The sequence below is a fragment of the Athalia rosae genome, chromosome 4 (genome assembly GCF_917208135.1).
Source record: "Athalia rosae chromosome 4, iyAthRosa1.1, whole genome shotgun sequence".
In the NCBI taxonomy this organism is placed as follows: domain Eukaryota; kingdom Metazoa; phylum Arthropoda; class Insecta; order Hymenoptera; family Athaliidae; genus Athalia; species Athalia rosae.
In genome coordinates this window covers 15,644,484-15,659,095 of record NC_064029.1, presented here as the reverse complement: position 1 = coordinate 15,659,095, position 14,612 = coordinate 15,644,484, and the positions used below count along the sequence as shown (strand labels likewise).

The 14,612-nt window shown below is 38.6% G+C and overlaps 1 protein-coding gene and 1 long non-coding RNA gene across 3 annotated transcripts in view; one reads left to right on the top strand and one right to left on the bottom strand.

Moving 5' to 3' along the window:
- LOC105690036 (neo-calmodulin-like) overlaps positions 1-10,488 on the bottom strand; it is an 82,553-nt gene extending 72,065 nt beyond the window's left edge. Inside the window, exon 1 of the mRNA XM_020854672.2 lies at positions 10,059-10,488. Within this exon, the coding sequence (XP_020710331.1) occupies positions 10,059-10,097 (39 nt within the window). The 5' untranslated portion in view covers positions 10,098-10,488. The remainder of the gene's footprint in view (positions 1-10,058) is intronic.
- LOC105690037 overlaps positions 1-14,612 on the top strand; it is a 50,816-nt gene that overhangs the window by 35,089 nt on the left and 1,115 nt on the right. For both annotated transcript variants that reach the window (XR_007278206.1, XR_007278205.1), the window contains exon 3: positions 12,248-12,520. This is a non-coding gene — a long non-coding RNA (uncharacterized LOC105690037). The remainder of the gene's footprint in view (positions 1-12,247; positions 12,521-14,612) is intronic.

The window sequence follows — 14,612 nt, the reverse complement described above, 5'->3', positions numbered from 1 at the left end:
CATCCCATATGTGTTCCTCGTTCTTTTGAAAAGAACTGATCATGCGGTAAGAAATTTCTTGATAAAATTCGCGAAACAAATGTCTAGATATTTCCCTGATACAGAAGCATCCGAGAACAATAAAGCTCTGCTTCAGAAATATTATTTTATGTTCTATACATATGTAGATATATATATACAGTATATATATTACTTTTTATGAGATAGCGGGAGTTGTAATCTGATATCTTCGCGATACGTATTTATTGTAGAGATTTATACAATATTTTTATATCGTAGCTGGATACCAATTCCAGGAGATGTAGAAATATCTTTATATCGCAAATTAGGCATGTACCGTCCCTTCCATCGATCTCGACGTTTTCTTAGGATCGTCTGGTTATCTGGGGATGAAGTAAATAAGCCCGTGAACCGTTGTGCGAGAGGTATATTAGAAATGACGCAGGATATACCGGTGTACACTTATTTGTCGATGCTACGGGTGGTGATAAATATAAGTAAAAATAAATAAAATAAGAGAGAAGAAAAATACGAAGACGTGAGATCCGACGGAATTCGTTTATCCGTATTCCGACGGTGTCCCACCCGGGATCACACGTATACAAACCTTACTTCAAATGAAATAGCGATCTGTGTATAGGTATTACCCGCCTAAAACACGTGTAGGGTATTTTCAAATTTCATCCCACGGGATATGGTCCTCCGTCAGAGGTGCAGGTGCGATAAACGTAGTTGCGAACAACGAGGTTCGTTATTTTTTCGATGAGAATTTTTTTCGGTTCGCTTTTTCGAGTCGAACGAATTTCGCTCTTCGAGAAAGTAGAGAGGAGAAGAAAAAAAAGTGGTGATATTATAGACCAACACGTGCGAACCTTTCGGAGTTTCTCCCGTGGAAAGTCAGGGAGATATACCTACTTAATTACCATTTGGAGCACGAGCGCGGCGGTGAAAAAGCTCCGGGATGTTAAAGCAAGTTTTTGGGTCACGAAGGTTTTGGTGGCACTTCGTGAACTAAATAACTTTCCAAACTCTTCTGTGTGACCGATCCTTTCCTAAAGTAATCAACCGTCAGGGTTCACCCTGTATACCCTCATAATGATACTTCACACGCGCAAGGGTACGAAAAATCTATTTCGTTTTTTCTTTAGCTCTTTTATTTTCCTAAAAAAAAAAATTGGATTAACTCCGCCCATTTTCATTTCGCGCGAAAGCTTGAAATAATTTTTTTTTCCACCCAAGATCGACGGGGAAGAAAAATCATCGCGACTATTTCCTCTCGTTACATTTGATGCGTGTTCTTTCTCGCACAGTTATACGTAAAACTGAATCAGATCGCGAAGCTTTAATGCGATCCTCGATGCAACCCACCTGTTGCCGAGCCTATACACATATACCCCGTGAGTAGAAACTGCTTAGAAAATTCATCCCAACTGTTGCATTAAAATTTTTTTTTCCCCACCACGAGCTTGCGGCGCTTTCAATTACACGATTGCTTTTAACGCGCGGTAAAATATAAAGAATCACACCGAGCTTTTTTTGAAAACTTTTCCCGAGATTCAACGAACGTACGTCATATAGTTCCTTTTCGTTTCCGGAGGGTTGTAAGCAACCAAAATGCCTCCAGGGTCAGCTCTTCTTTTTAAACATTTCGATTAGCCTGCTTTTTTCTGTAACGACGCGACTCTTCACGAGGCGGATAATTGGCACTCTTAGTTGACGTTTCTTCTGGCAAATTAGTGAGCGCGTTTTTTTTTTCTTCTTTATTTTTTAAGTACTTTTTCCACAGCTTAAAGAGGATGAGCTTTTCTCCCTACCCGTAAAAGGTAGCGATCATGTCATGATGTAATTTTTGCAAAAAAGGAACAACGGAAATCTCCCGTTTACACGAAATTCCGTTTAACAAAGTCGGATTATATACGATCGTCGTCAAAGGTATCCGCACGGGATGGGTGCGCGTGATAATCAAACGGACACGATTCTTTTCATCGTTAATTATTGTTATTTTAATTAAACCTAACGATCCTGATCGACATTATTATCGTAATTAGGTTAATGAAAAGGAGCGCGTGAGTGATGTAATCAATTCCGATAAAAAAGAGAAAAATACACTAATTAAACCGGATGAAAATTTTAATAAAAATTCGCACCTCCGACGACCAACTCAGCTCTCGCAGTGCGGTAACAAAAATACGTACATCTGATCCGTGACAATCGTACAAACGAATTTCATCTCCTTCTTAATTACAGATTATGTTGAACACCCTGCTCACACCACAAAAATTATATCCCTTAATGTTATCTCATTTTTCTTTCTTTTTTTTTTAACTTCTTGATCTTTTTCTGCTTCGCAAAATCACAAATTACAATGACGACGGAAATTTTGAACCCAATGTACGCATCTTTCGGGCTACGAGCAGTTAATTAACTCTCTGTACCTCGTTTTCTTGCCACCTGATATGCGGCATGATGTTCATAATACCATAGAAGTAGGTACGCGTTGTCGCTATGGGGTACCCGTACCATGTCACTCGAAAATTTCACTGGTACGACGTACGTTCGGACGATAATTTGATTACAAGCTCCCATACTTCGCGTAATATGCTCTGCATATGCTGCCTCGAACCATCTTCCTTATTTGCATGTTTAAAGAGAGAAAAAAAATGATAAAGTTGCAATTTGAATTATTTTCGACCGTTCCGAATGCATTCCTGAATTCTACAATGTTTTTTATATCTTGAAAAATATTTCAGTCCACCGTGCATGAGATACGTGATCGTTGTAATGGTTTTTTTTTTTTTCATTTTTGATCCGGTCATCCGGTATAATCAGTTTTTCCCGTGTACATCCTGGAGTCCGCGGTGCAGATTAGATTAGTTTTTGATTAATCGATGCGTCGTGTTCGCTCTCTATGATAGATGAATGTGCGAAAAACAAAAAAAAAACCAGGAACAAAAAAATGTCGCTATTATATCCCGAAAAAATTTATTCGTGGGAACAGATGCTTGCGAAATCTGTGTCGGGACGACCTATCCCGACATTACGAGTGTCGGCAAATTTTGAAGAAACGAACGATGTTGAAAAAAATATAAATAAATAAGAAGAAAAAGGAAATAAGACTTCGTCCCACCGTCGCGTGGAGGCCTCGGAAAATCGTGTCCGAGAAATGCGAGAAATGAGGTTGGAATCGAGGAGTAATTTTACACCTCACTTTTCTCATTCCGTAGGGAATTAGGGCAACGAGGTGCTAGACGGTAGAAAAAGATGTAGGTAAATGGATGGTACGCGAGGTTGCTAAGAAAGGTGAAGAGAGATGAATTAAAAAAAAAAAAAAAAGAAATTGACAAAATGAAATGTGAATGAGGAATATATATATGTATATGTATACAATAGAAATGCGATGCACGAAGAACGTCGCGAACTCTTATCGACCTACGGGTTTTCTATGGCTCGCGGGTGGCAAGATAATTGCGCCTGCAGTTATACTTGTTGCTTAACTATAGCTGCACTTCAAGTTAAATATCACAACCTTCACTACCAACTATTAAACGATTCGAGGACTCGTTTTTAATATAGCGGAAAACTAATCCGATGTTCATTATACCGCGGTAGGAATTTTCTTCCACTTTTTTTTTTTTTTTTTGTCCTTCATCTCTTTGCCCGCTGACGTTATAATTCAACGTACCTAGGTACAAAAAATATATACCTGTACACGCGACGGCGGAACGAATTGTGGGAGATTTTGACGAGTATTCAATGATTAAATATTGAAAATTCGGAAAATTTTCCATGAAAATACTTTACGTATTTTTATATATATATGAACCCGTATAGATGTAGATATTTCGTCTGTATATTCAGGAAGCTGCATCGTCGTGATCTAGAATTGCACGAGAACTAATTTCCTCTGAAACCATTTACCGCTCGGTTCATCGCGGTGTAGTACGAAAAAAAGCAAGATGAGATGAAAAGAAAAAGAAAAACACGAGAGTTTGGTACGGAGATACAGAAATAAAGTTTCCTCGTGAACGAGAGAGAGAGGGGTGAATTTTTTCGAAAATAGAATAAACAAATATCGAAACTACGGTGATAATTTGTTTACGCGTTCAACTTTTTTGCCTTTTTACTTGCTGGTCGCGATCAAAGGAAAAAGTTTTTGTTCCCCTCTAATTTTTTCAAAAGCTGCGTTTCGTTATAACTTCTGCCTCCTCGTTTCGCGAAACTTTACATTCGACGCACACGCAGCCGAAGAATATCGCCGAGCTTTAATCGAAGGGTGGAAAATTGAACCGAAAACAACTTAATACAACCATTTATATGGCCCTTAAAACCGACGAGGGCAAATACACGAACACAATTTTCGACGGTCAATAAAGTTAAGCCGATTTTCATATCAACCCTTCCGTTTTATCCAACTTCTGTGTATTGTTCACCGACCATTTTCACCGATGTATCTATACCTATAAACGCATTGTAACATTTGGTCTACATCTTCTCGTGTATAAACGCATGAATTGACTAGAAATTGAATAACTTGTTGATAAAAAAATATTGCGTGAGAATTGAAAAAATCGATTTCAAAGAAGAGATTCGAAGCTTCGAAATGGAAATCGTCTTGGAAATTCTGTGCAATTTTTTTTGGACGCTCTCTTCGTTTCTTAATGCGAATGAATCCCTGACATTCCTACACAGTTGAGCGAGTGAAACGGGTGAGCTTAGAAATGAGCTTTTGACCCTAATGGAGGTCGACGGAAACCTTCTAACCCCTAAGTACTACGTACAACACGGATCTTCTGAATTTTATTTACCTATTTGTTCACCAGAAAATCGATCAACCCGCGCGTACCAATATATATATATATTTATATATACATACCCGTACATAAGTATATAATATATTATATGTAATGAATATATATCAGATTCAATAAAGCGTTCACAGCTCTGCTCACGTGAACCTTAGGAATTAATGTTTGCTCAAGATCAGAAAGTTTTTTTTATTTATTTTTTTAATTCTCAAACTTATTTTTTATTCCTCTCTCAAAAAATTTAATTTTTTTCGAGGCGTGAATTAAAACTAAATAATCGCTAAGTGCCTGACCCACATATTTCTTTTCGAACGGTCGAATGACAAGTCAAATTACTCGTACGTAGTATATATGAAATCAATGGAACAAAGGGTGAAATGCCCTTACGATATACTGTGCGATTTCGGGGGACTTTGGAAGGGAGGAATATATATATAAATTCAATTCGGGAATAAAAAGGAAATAAAAATACGAGAACATATTTTTTTAACTTCCTCGAACAAAACGAGGTACACGTATATAGGTATGAACTTTTACCTCCGAGCACAACGCCACGCCCAAACCTTGTGCGTTGGTGTATTTCATTTTATTTTATTTTATTTCATTTCATTCCTTATATTCTTTCCTTTATTTATCCATACAATAAAATTATCGCTCGATTGTTAGCGAACAATGAGGACTTCCGAAATTGAGAAGAAAAGGGAGGAAGAAGAAAAGCCATCGCTTCTTAAGGATATCCCAAATTGACGCACATGAAAATACAGCGAAAAAACATTGAAAAAAATTTCGCTTTTAATATATTCACGTAGCCCTATGGCGAAATAATTTGACGTCGAAAAAACTAATAGTATAGGAAGAATTGAAATCTGCTGTAACTTGACGCGCATATATTAGGTAGGTACTGCATATTAACGATGCAATCATTATCGCCGAATAATTAATACGCCCCCAATTCCTATACACGTAAGTACGTCGAATATATAATTGCGGTCGGTTTACTCCGAACCGACATGTGGATGTACGTGCGAATTATTCAACGACCAAATTACATCCGATTTTATCATTCGATTATTATCCCAATGGTAGGGGATTGATTCGGATTGAAATTTCAGTTTCGTCGATTCCGGAATTTTTCCGATATCACTCGAAATGACAATGCGTTATGCATTTGAATCTGCAATTTATTTTTCATATACGCGAAAAGTACATATGATCAGGTACATAGGTACCCCGTATAAAACGTATACCTACTGGACTTTGATAAAAAGCGGACCTTAGAGGAAATATAGTGGGAGGAAAAGCTCGGGGAAAAGGTTCCGCTAACGCAATCGTCTTGAACGTGATCTGAAATAAGGAGAAAAATAAAAAGAAACCGAAGAAAAAGTTTAAAGAAATACTTCAAATCTTTTTTTGCTTCTCCTTGCTCATTGGTTCGATATGTACACACATTTATTTTCCGGTTCTCTGAAACGAACTTATTTTATATTTCACATACGAATAATTGGAGTCAATAATTTGGCAGAAGAAAAAAAGAAATAAATAAAAATAATGTTCAATCATACAGAGCTTGTAATTTCGAGAAAAATCAATCGTTTGATGATTGAAAGAAGAAATGAAAGATAAAAAATTGTTTCAACTTTTACACAATGAGACGTGAGAACGTATAGCTTGTTGTACGCTCGACCTTCGCCGCGCGACGGATCCTGCGATTAATTCCTCTGCGGATCGAGTCCTTGATAATAATTATTATTGTTGTTGTTGCGATGATGATCGTCATCGTTAAGATTATCGTTATTATAGCCGTAGCGCACTATGAGCCGCATTCCTAATTATTCGACTTTCGAACCAAAATGGCATCATCTCGCGATCCTACTTGGAAAGTTCTTCGGGTAGAAAATTTAATAGCGATACTTTACGTGAGTTTGGATACATATAGTACAAACCTAGATACGCATGTATGGTTAATTTAAATTTTAAGTCATATTAGGTCTGACAGATCAGTTAATTCAAGTTGTAAGGCGACTTCACTTTCGTCCAATTAAATCTGAGACGACGATAATTCTACAGTGATTAAAATTCACGTCGCAAAGAGATAACAGTTAGAGAGTTAGCTCCTTCATTTTATTCTCTCCCGATACGTAAAGTTTTTTTTTTTTTTTTCGAAATTGTAATCTTGTTCCATACTATACACACGTACCATAGTCTAGATAGCAACAGCGGGAGCTTGCACTAGGTACGTATAGAAAATGAGAAAAGTTCTCGGTCGCAAAAGCGTGGAAAGAGATTGCAAGTTATGATGAATCTGAAAAACCAGCGTATCGATATCAGAAGTCATTTCTGGTAATATTACTTTGAAATTAAACGTATAACTTTTGCCCACCGGGACCGAATGATTTCCGCAATTTGAAAATTTCTTTCCTCACCCCTGATCTACGTGTGTACGAATTCTCTCTCGAAATTCGTATACTTTTTACAAATATACGTAGAGAATAATGCGACAGAGAAAAAAAGTGAATTGCATCCTCCCGACTCCGCTGTATAACATCAAGTACCTTTTGTGTAATGCTTGTTATGAACTTTTTTTTTACCTTCATCTCGTTAGCGAAATAGAAGAAAAAAATTATAATGGCGGACGGATAGTACATTGCTCCGAAACTTTTCTATTCAAATTTCCATTATTCTGCAAATCGAGCGATTCTAATTTAACTTGTAAAGTGCAGTCTCGCTCGGGCTCCGTGACACCTGATCCGTAGTTTTTTTTTTTTCTAAATGAATGAGGGTGCCAATTTATCGTCTATCCCAATATGGGCTGCGTAATGGACGGAATATTCTTTGTTTTTTTTTTAATCTGGGTCTGGAACGTAGACTCGAATTTAGAAATTGGGATATTCCACGACTCGATCCTCTCTCGCAAATTTCAGAAGCATAACGCTCGATTTAAAAGAAAATTCTTGGGAATAGGGAAAAGAAATAATAAAAAAGGAATAGAGATGGTATAACAAGGGACGAAGGATAATGTGGGATAAAAACGTGCGAACGTATAGCGGGTTCATGACTATATCGAGAGACACACGTGTTCTCCTAGGAATTCCAGAGCGGTTTTATTGCAATTTTGGTATGCGCGGATATATACGTGAAATACGCGGGCGACGTTAAATTAGATCGCGGTCGAACGAACAGAAGAATCTTCAAAGCTCGAATTTTAATCGAAACTGTTTTTTATCACGCGTACATGGGCGCGTGGGTATCCGTTCACAATAAATTTTTTTTACCCCGTAACCGGACGTACCTGTATAGGTCGTGTGCATTACGCACAGCTGTTATATGGAAAACGTGCTCAAACATTTCGGCGCCGCGTTCCGTTCGAAATAAAAGTGAAAAGAGGAACGTGAAAAATGAATGCATAATAATAACAAAACGCGAAAAACACGTCGATATATTCTCGAAACGCGAGACAGGAATTTCGAATTCGTAACAGGAAAATTGCGGACCATATAATGCTCTCCGGGCTCCGCCGCGGCGTCTCGGTCGGTCGCCTCGGTAATATTTAGGCTCGGGAAATATTTAGGGCCATTCCGAATTCCTGAAGCTGCTCGCGAGAGTCGCATAAAATTTCGGTGACGTTATTCTCCCCTATATATTTTTTCAATCGGAATATCACCGTGTATTTTCTGAGCTGTGTTGTTCGCATACGACATTATAATTTTCATAAACGTTCTTAGCCCCAATTTTTTTTTTTTGGTCTTTTGAAAAACCAAGTCCATCGAACATCGACGCGAGTCCGAAATATTTTACCATTTTTTTGCTTCTCGTAGAAGTTCAAAGCTTGCAAAGCTCATGAATTTAAGGGCGACTGAGGCTCGATCGGCATTTTCACAAGGGCGTAACGGGTAACGACAGAAACCGTTGAAAATGGGAGATTTTTTTTTTTCTTCCGAAACGTGCGTAGAAAAACGAAGAAAGAAATGGAGGAAAAACGAAAAATGAATATAAATAACTTCGCGTATTGTAACCAACCCTTTGGGGCACAAGGCAGCGCGTTTGTGTTACGTATTAAGATTATTTTTCATTCTAAGAACGTTACCGCTCGTTTCCCGCACAGTAGAGCTTTGTCGGATTTCACAGCCCCGAAATACGCCGTAGGGCAATTCCCACTGTTCCATTAATTGTAGTTACAAAGCTCAACCATATACGTAATTACTAATTTGCCGGATGCATTCGAAACGGTATATTTGATTTCAATTTATCGTCGGAGTTTACTGTTGTATAATATACGCGAAAGTTGTAAGCAGAGAATAATGCCAGGTATGTTATAACAGGAAATTTGTTGAAATACGTTATTCGTCCGACATTAAATCTTGAAATTAATTGTTACCTCCAGAATGTCGTTATCGTCAAGCGAATCGCGCTACAGTTTCAACCAGTTTGGAAAATCGAAGCCACGTTAAATTTCAAATCTCAAATCTCATTAATCATTTATTTTTATCAGGCAAATTTCGTTCATCTCGTTTGCACGAAATAACATTGATGGGAAGTTAAATGAGATTTCCAATTTCCATAAATTGATGTTCTTTTTGATTTTCTTTGGAGGGAAGTTTTTTCTTTGATCTTTGTTTTTTTTTTTTTCTCTCATTCGGGTCACTTTGATCTCCCGTGATTCACACAAAAGGTTTTCCATCGTTGATGATGTCGCGTACGGGGGATTTGCAAAGCTATCTTATATATGAAACACCGCTGGTTCCATATATCTTTTGAATTATGTTATGCAAATTTGAGATTGCGGGTCATTCGTGAGAGCTGCTGGAATATCTCGTATACGTGCAATGTGACCTGTAGCAAATATGTACACGTATATATGCAAACGTGTACGTGCTAAATAAAATCAAGGAGAATGCCGGGAGTATCGGTGGCTCAGTGTCTAAAAAAATTAGAACACGAGCACGAACAGCTAATCGTATTGTTTTCCGTCGAATTAAAATTAATTACTCGTATAACGAGCAGAGTCTCGATCGGCGTCTTTTTTTGCGTCGTAAGTAATTTAATGACTTCATTCTTCTCAAGCGTTATATCGTCATAGTTATGCGGGTCGAGGTTCTAAAATAATTTTCTAGTCGTCGGAACAGCGATATAAAATCTTAGCGTGTTATGTGAACGTGATTAAAAATTATTGTAGTACGATTTCAGAGGATATCGAAAGTAATTAAAAGTGAATAAATAGTAGTGCACAATTGGTATGTTAATTAAAAAACTTACCCGACGCATTACGCGGAGTGAAAACGAAGAGGTCTTCATTATGACGTTGTCTTTGCGGAAGTATAATCCTTCGGCTGGTTGTAATTAACTCGAATATTTTAGCGAACGAGAAATGGAGAAAACAAAAAAAAAATTCTTTCTTATCTTCTTATTAAAATATACTTATTTCTTTTCACTTTTTTTTTTCTTGGTTCTTTAATTCGAATCGACTACGTTCGAAAAAATATACTCAATGGAACATAATTCGTGGTATAGACTTCTGCATACTACAGGTGGTCGAGTAAAACTCCTGGCCGCTTACACGTATACGTATTACAGTAATAGATAGACTTCAAAGTCTTTCGATGTCGCGTCTATATTACAGTGGATAGAAAACTTCTTGGAGAAATTCGAGAAATCGGGAGATGCGAGGAAAGTTGGTTTTTTTTTCTCTGATTAGGTATTTCGAATTCTAGTTTAATTATTATTCTCCGTTTTTTTTTCGACTTCTTTTGTCGCACCCAAATAATTTATCGTGTCGAGGACACGGGATGAATTTACAGATTTTGTTGTACGATTAATGTCGAAATGCGAGGATAATTTAAAGGACGCGCGGATCTACCTATAGTCGCGACTGCAAGGCATCTGATGATAACGAAAACCGTTTCTACTCCTCGGGACGAAACTCCCCAAACCTTCTTGATTTCAACGTCCTTGCTTTTACGCGCACGCTCCACGAGTCCAGGGCTGTCGTCAGGGACGAGCTGTGGCTCCATGCATGGCAGGGCCACCATAAGAATTATTATTATTAAATACAAGACATCTTTCTTCCCTTCTCATCGGTCATCTCTTCACGGGTCATCCGACTCTTTACCCTTAAAATCGATCCGCGTCGCCCCGTTAATTCGGAATTTTGATTATCGAATTTTTGGAACTTGCGCGAAAACTTTGTGGAAAAGCGCACATTAGAATGCATTTTTTTCACGCGAAATTTTTAAGCCCTCAGGATTAATATGTTATCGTATCATCAATTTCATTATCGCCAATTGCCTAGAGAGGAAGCGTCAACGGATAATTCGTAAACTTTTATCCACTCCTCGTAACAAATTCTTTTATAACTAAGTTCGCGGTGGAGGAAGAGGTGGTTGATTTCCAATTGTTTGCTTTTCTTGCGACCGAAGCACCTAGGAGATCCGGTGGTAAACTTGTTAGTCTCAACCCCATATAGGTACGAGTAATAGGATAGTCTTCGATTAGACAGTTGTGGTTTTCAACCGATTCATCCCCCTGTAGAGTTTGTCGCGAATCAATTGAAAAAATTTCATCATTAATTTTCATCAATTTTAATGCAACGCCAGTGGCCGAAGAAAAATCTCAAACTTATATTACAACGTTGTATAAATAATTGGCAAAATCTTCTCCGAACTTCATTCATTTGATTTAAAAGTCTCAGCTATTTCCTGGATTTTTCTTATTTCATTATTTTAAAATATTCCAACGCTCGTCCGATTCAAAACTCGAGAAGACTCTGATAGGAAACCAAGCCATACGCTTATAGTGCACTGCCTGAAATTGAGCACAAAAAAAAGCTTCCGATTTCGGTGATTTTTCGTTCGCTTATTTATTTAATTTTTTTGGATTTTTCGTTCTCGGAGTGACTAACTATCGCGTAGTTTGGAACAAGACTATTTTCGGCTCCGGTGAGTTTGAGCTGTTAATCTTGTGTCTCGAGCCACAAATTTCTAACCGTGACTACAGAAACACCTGCAATTAATGCAATATACGTATACGTACGTTATAACCTTACCCGGTTCGGTATTTTGAAGATAGCAATTAGGTTTCATTGGGTCATAATTTGCGGTCTTGCAACCACGTCCTGCAAAACTTATGCCACATTCGGTATCGCACAACTCGTAGATCTCTGTGATACGTATTTCAATATTTCACGTCTAACAATTATTTTTTCCAAATAAGAGTAATTTCTATGGATACGTGCAGGGGGAAAAAAAACTTTTTCCTTTCGAGTTTCCTAACGACACTGGCTTTTGGCCAATAAAACGATAAACATATTTCTTTCTCTCGCTCCGAAAGAATAAACTTCCCTGACGAAAAGAAATCTTGGTCCACTATTATCATCAGTTACGTGTGTGTAGAAATCCCTGTTTCATTTCGTTGGATTTAATTTTTTCCTTCGCTTCTTTTTCTTACAGACGAATCGTCGTCGTCTTCGACTTTGTGACCAGGAAGTTTGGGGTAAAAATCTACGACCCTATTGGAATTCATCCGCATCTGAAGCACGTCGTCGTGTTATAGAGTTCACGGGTTCTCGGGGAGAAGACCGTACGAAACATTCGAAAAATTCAACGACATCCAGAAACGTCAGGACGGAAAACTGGCAATAACTGCAAAACTGTGACAACGAGACGGCGACGTCGCGACGCCGCCCCAGCTCGTCTTCGCGCCGATCGTTTTCATCCGAAGTGGTGAGTTGATTTTTATTTTTTTTCTAGTCTTTCTGATTATCAAACTAACGAACACTCGAGTTCGAATCACATGGAAAATCGGTGTAGAGGAAATTATTAGGCAAGCTCATGACCCACTCGCAAGGCGTACGAATCGGACGTATAAATTTTTTGATTTTCTTTCCATTAGTTTACTCGAATCGCTCGAAAAAAACGGCCGTGCAATCAGAGGTTCTGTTGGAGTAAACGTTGAGCTATCACATCGCGTAGTTTGTCGGTTGAATAGGCATGAGATTTCCAGCAAGAGTTGTTCCTATCGGCCCTTGGTATCGGTGGAAGATGTTTTGGTTGCTTTCCAAATTGCTCGAGTCCTTCCCGAGACGTGCGTTGAATATTTATACGACGGTGTGTAGCAACGGTAATAAAGTAAAGTAGCTGGATAATAAAGATCGATGAAAAAAGTCCCGTAGGATTTTGGCTCGCGTATCACCCGCTCGGGATTTACAACCCGATGAGAGTTCAAGGTCGTACGATATCCCGCGATGTTAATATCGCGATTGATAAAGTTTCTCGGAGTCAATAAGACTCGCAGCCGAATAATATTCCCAATTTCAGGGGAGGTGATAAAAAATTTCCTCGCCGATTCTGACGATTCGATCGTTTCGGTTTGAACGTCGCGTCATATAGATATATATCCGCACGATTCGAGCCGCGGCGCCCCAGACGATGATAAATTTCTATCCGAAGCGAAATCTAATTCAACGTCAAATTTCGATCCTCACAAAATTCGCGCATAGATAGGTATATAAGATTAAGTTTTGTTAGAAACGCGGATTCGACGATGGCATCGACGAAGCTCGTACTCTCGTCCGGATTTCAGCAGACACCGCGCGAATAATATTTCAGATTTTCGAAAAGTGCCTCCCGAGAAAGAATTAGATTAGAAATTTTGTTCTTGGCCTCGATTTGCGAAAATTTTTGACCTCGGTCCGAACGAAAGAGCAGAACAGATTTGCCTCGGAAGTAGATATGGCGGAGCTTTTAGAACGGCACACGTAACGGCCTGCGACTATATATCTCGTATTCCCATAATCCGGGGAAAGATCTTGAGGCAAAAACTCCGTTTCGTACTTCAACTGATGGAAAGGATCAGTGCAGAGTACATTTCAAGGTATACATGACTAGGCTACGTTGTGCCTCGAGGCGAAATCCGATGGTAAAATGAACATGGAATATATTGAATTGAATTCTCTAGTGGAAATCCATAACCGCACTCGGTATTGTTGTGCCAAATGAAACGTGGAAAGGAACGAAAAATCTTTATCTTACCTTCTTCGGCGATGCGCTATCGAAATTGGAGTACGGTTGCTAAGTATTTTTCGGTAAAAGATCAGCTCAGACCTTGGATCGGCTGCTCCATTGACGTTGGACTTAGGAAGCGTGAAATTTAGTAGAAACCCTCGAATTTCACGCCGAAAAAATGATCAGATACGTTGAATTCGATCGTTCATCGGTACCGACAAATTACGAAATGCTAGTATAGATCGATCGGCCGATCAATATCGTCACCCGTTATCAGAAACTCGTTAGATCTTCTGTTGCTGAATTTTTTGGTAGAAAATCGACTACGTTAAGATCAATTTTTGTGGACGGATTCTTTACTTCGGATTCCTATTCGGTCAGCCGTTGCTCATGAAACTTCCCACGATCTTTCTTCATCCGGCAACGTTGATATCCTTTACTTACCAAAAGTGGGAGAGAGAAAATGACGTAGGTCCGTGTGATGCTCATCGAGTTTTGCAGTATCTCGTAGCTTCCTAGAGCCCTTAGTTGCCGGAAAAGCTTGTGGTAGTCGCTGAAATGTTCGGACCTTATCTGAGACCGATAAGAATTTATATCTACGTCTGGAATTTTTCAAATTCTATCCGGCTAACCGTCTATCTTCCATGAAAATTGACAAACTTTTTTACGCGTGCGGGAATTCCAGTGTGATTAGGTATTGAGGATTTATAAAAAATTCTAGTGCGCTACTGCCTTCGAATCCGATAGATATAACGGCGTTACGGAAAAGCCAAGTATTGATCACGGCGTAGCGCCTGACGTAGGGCAATCA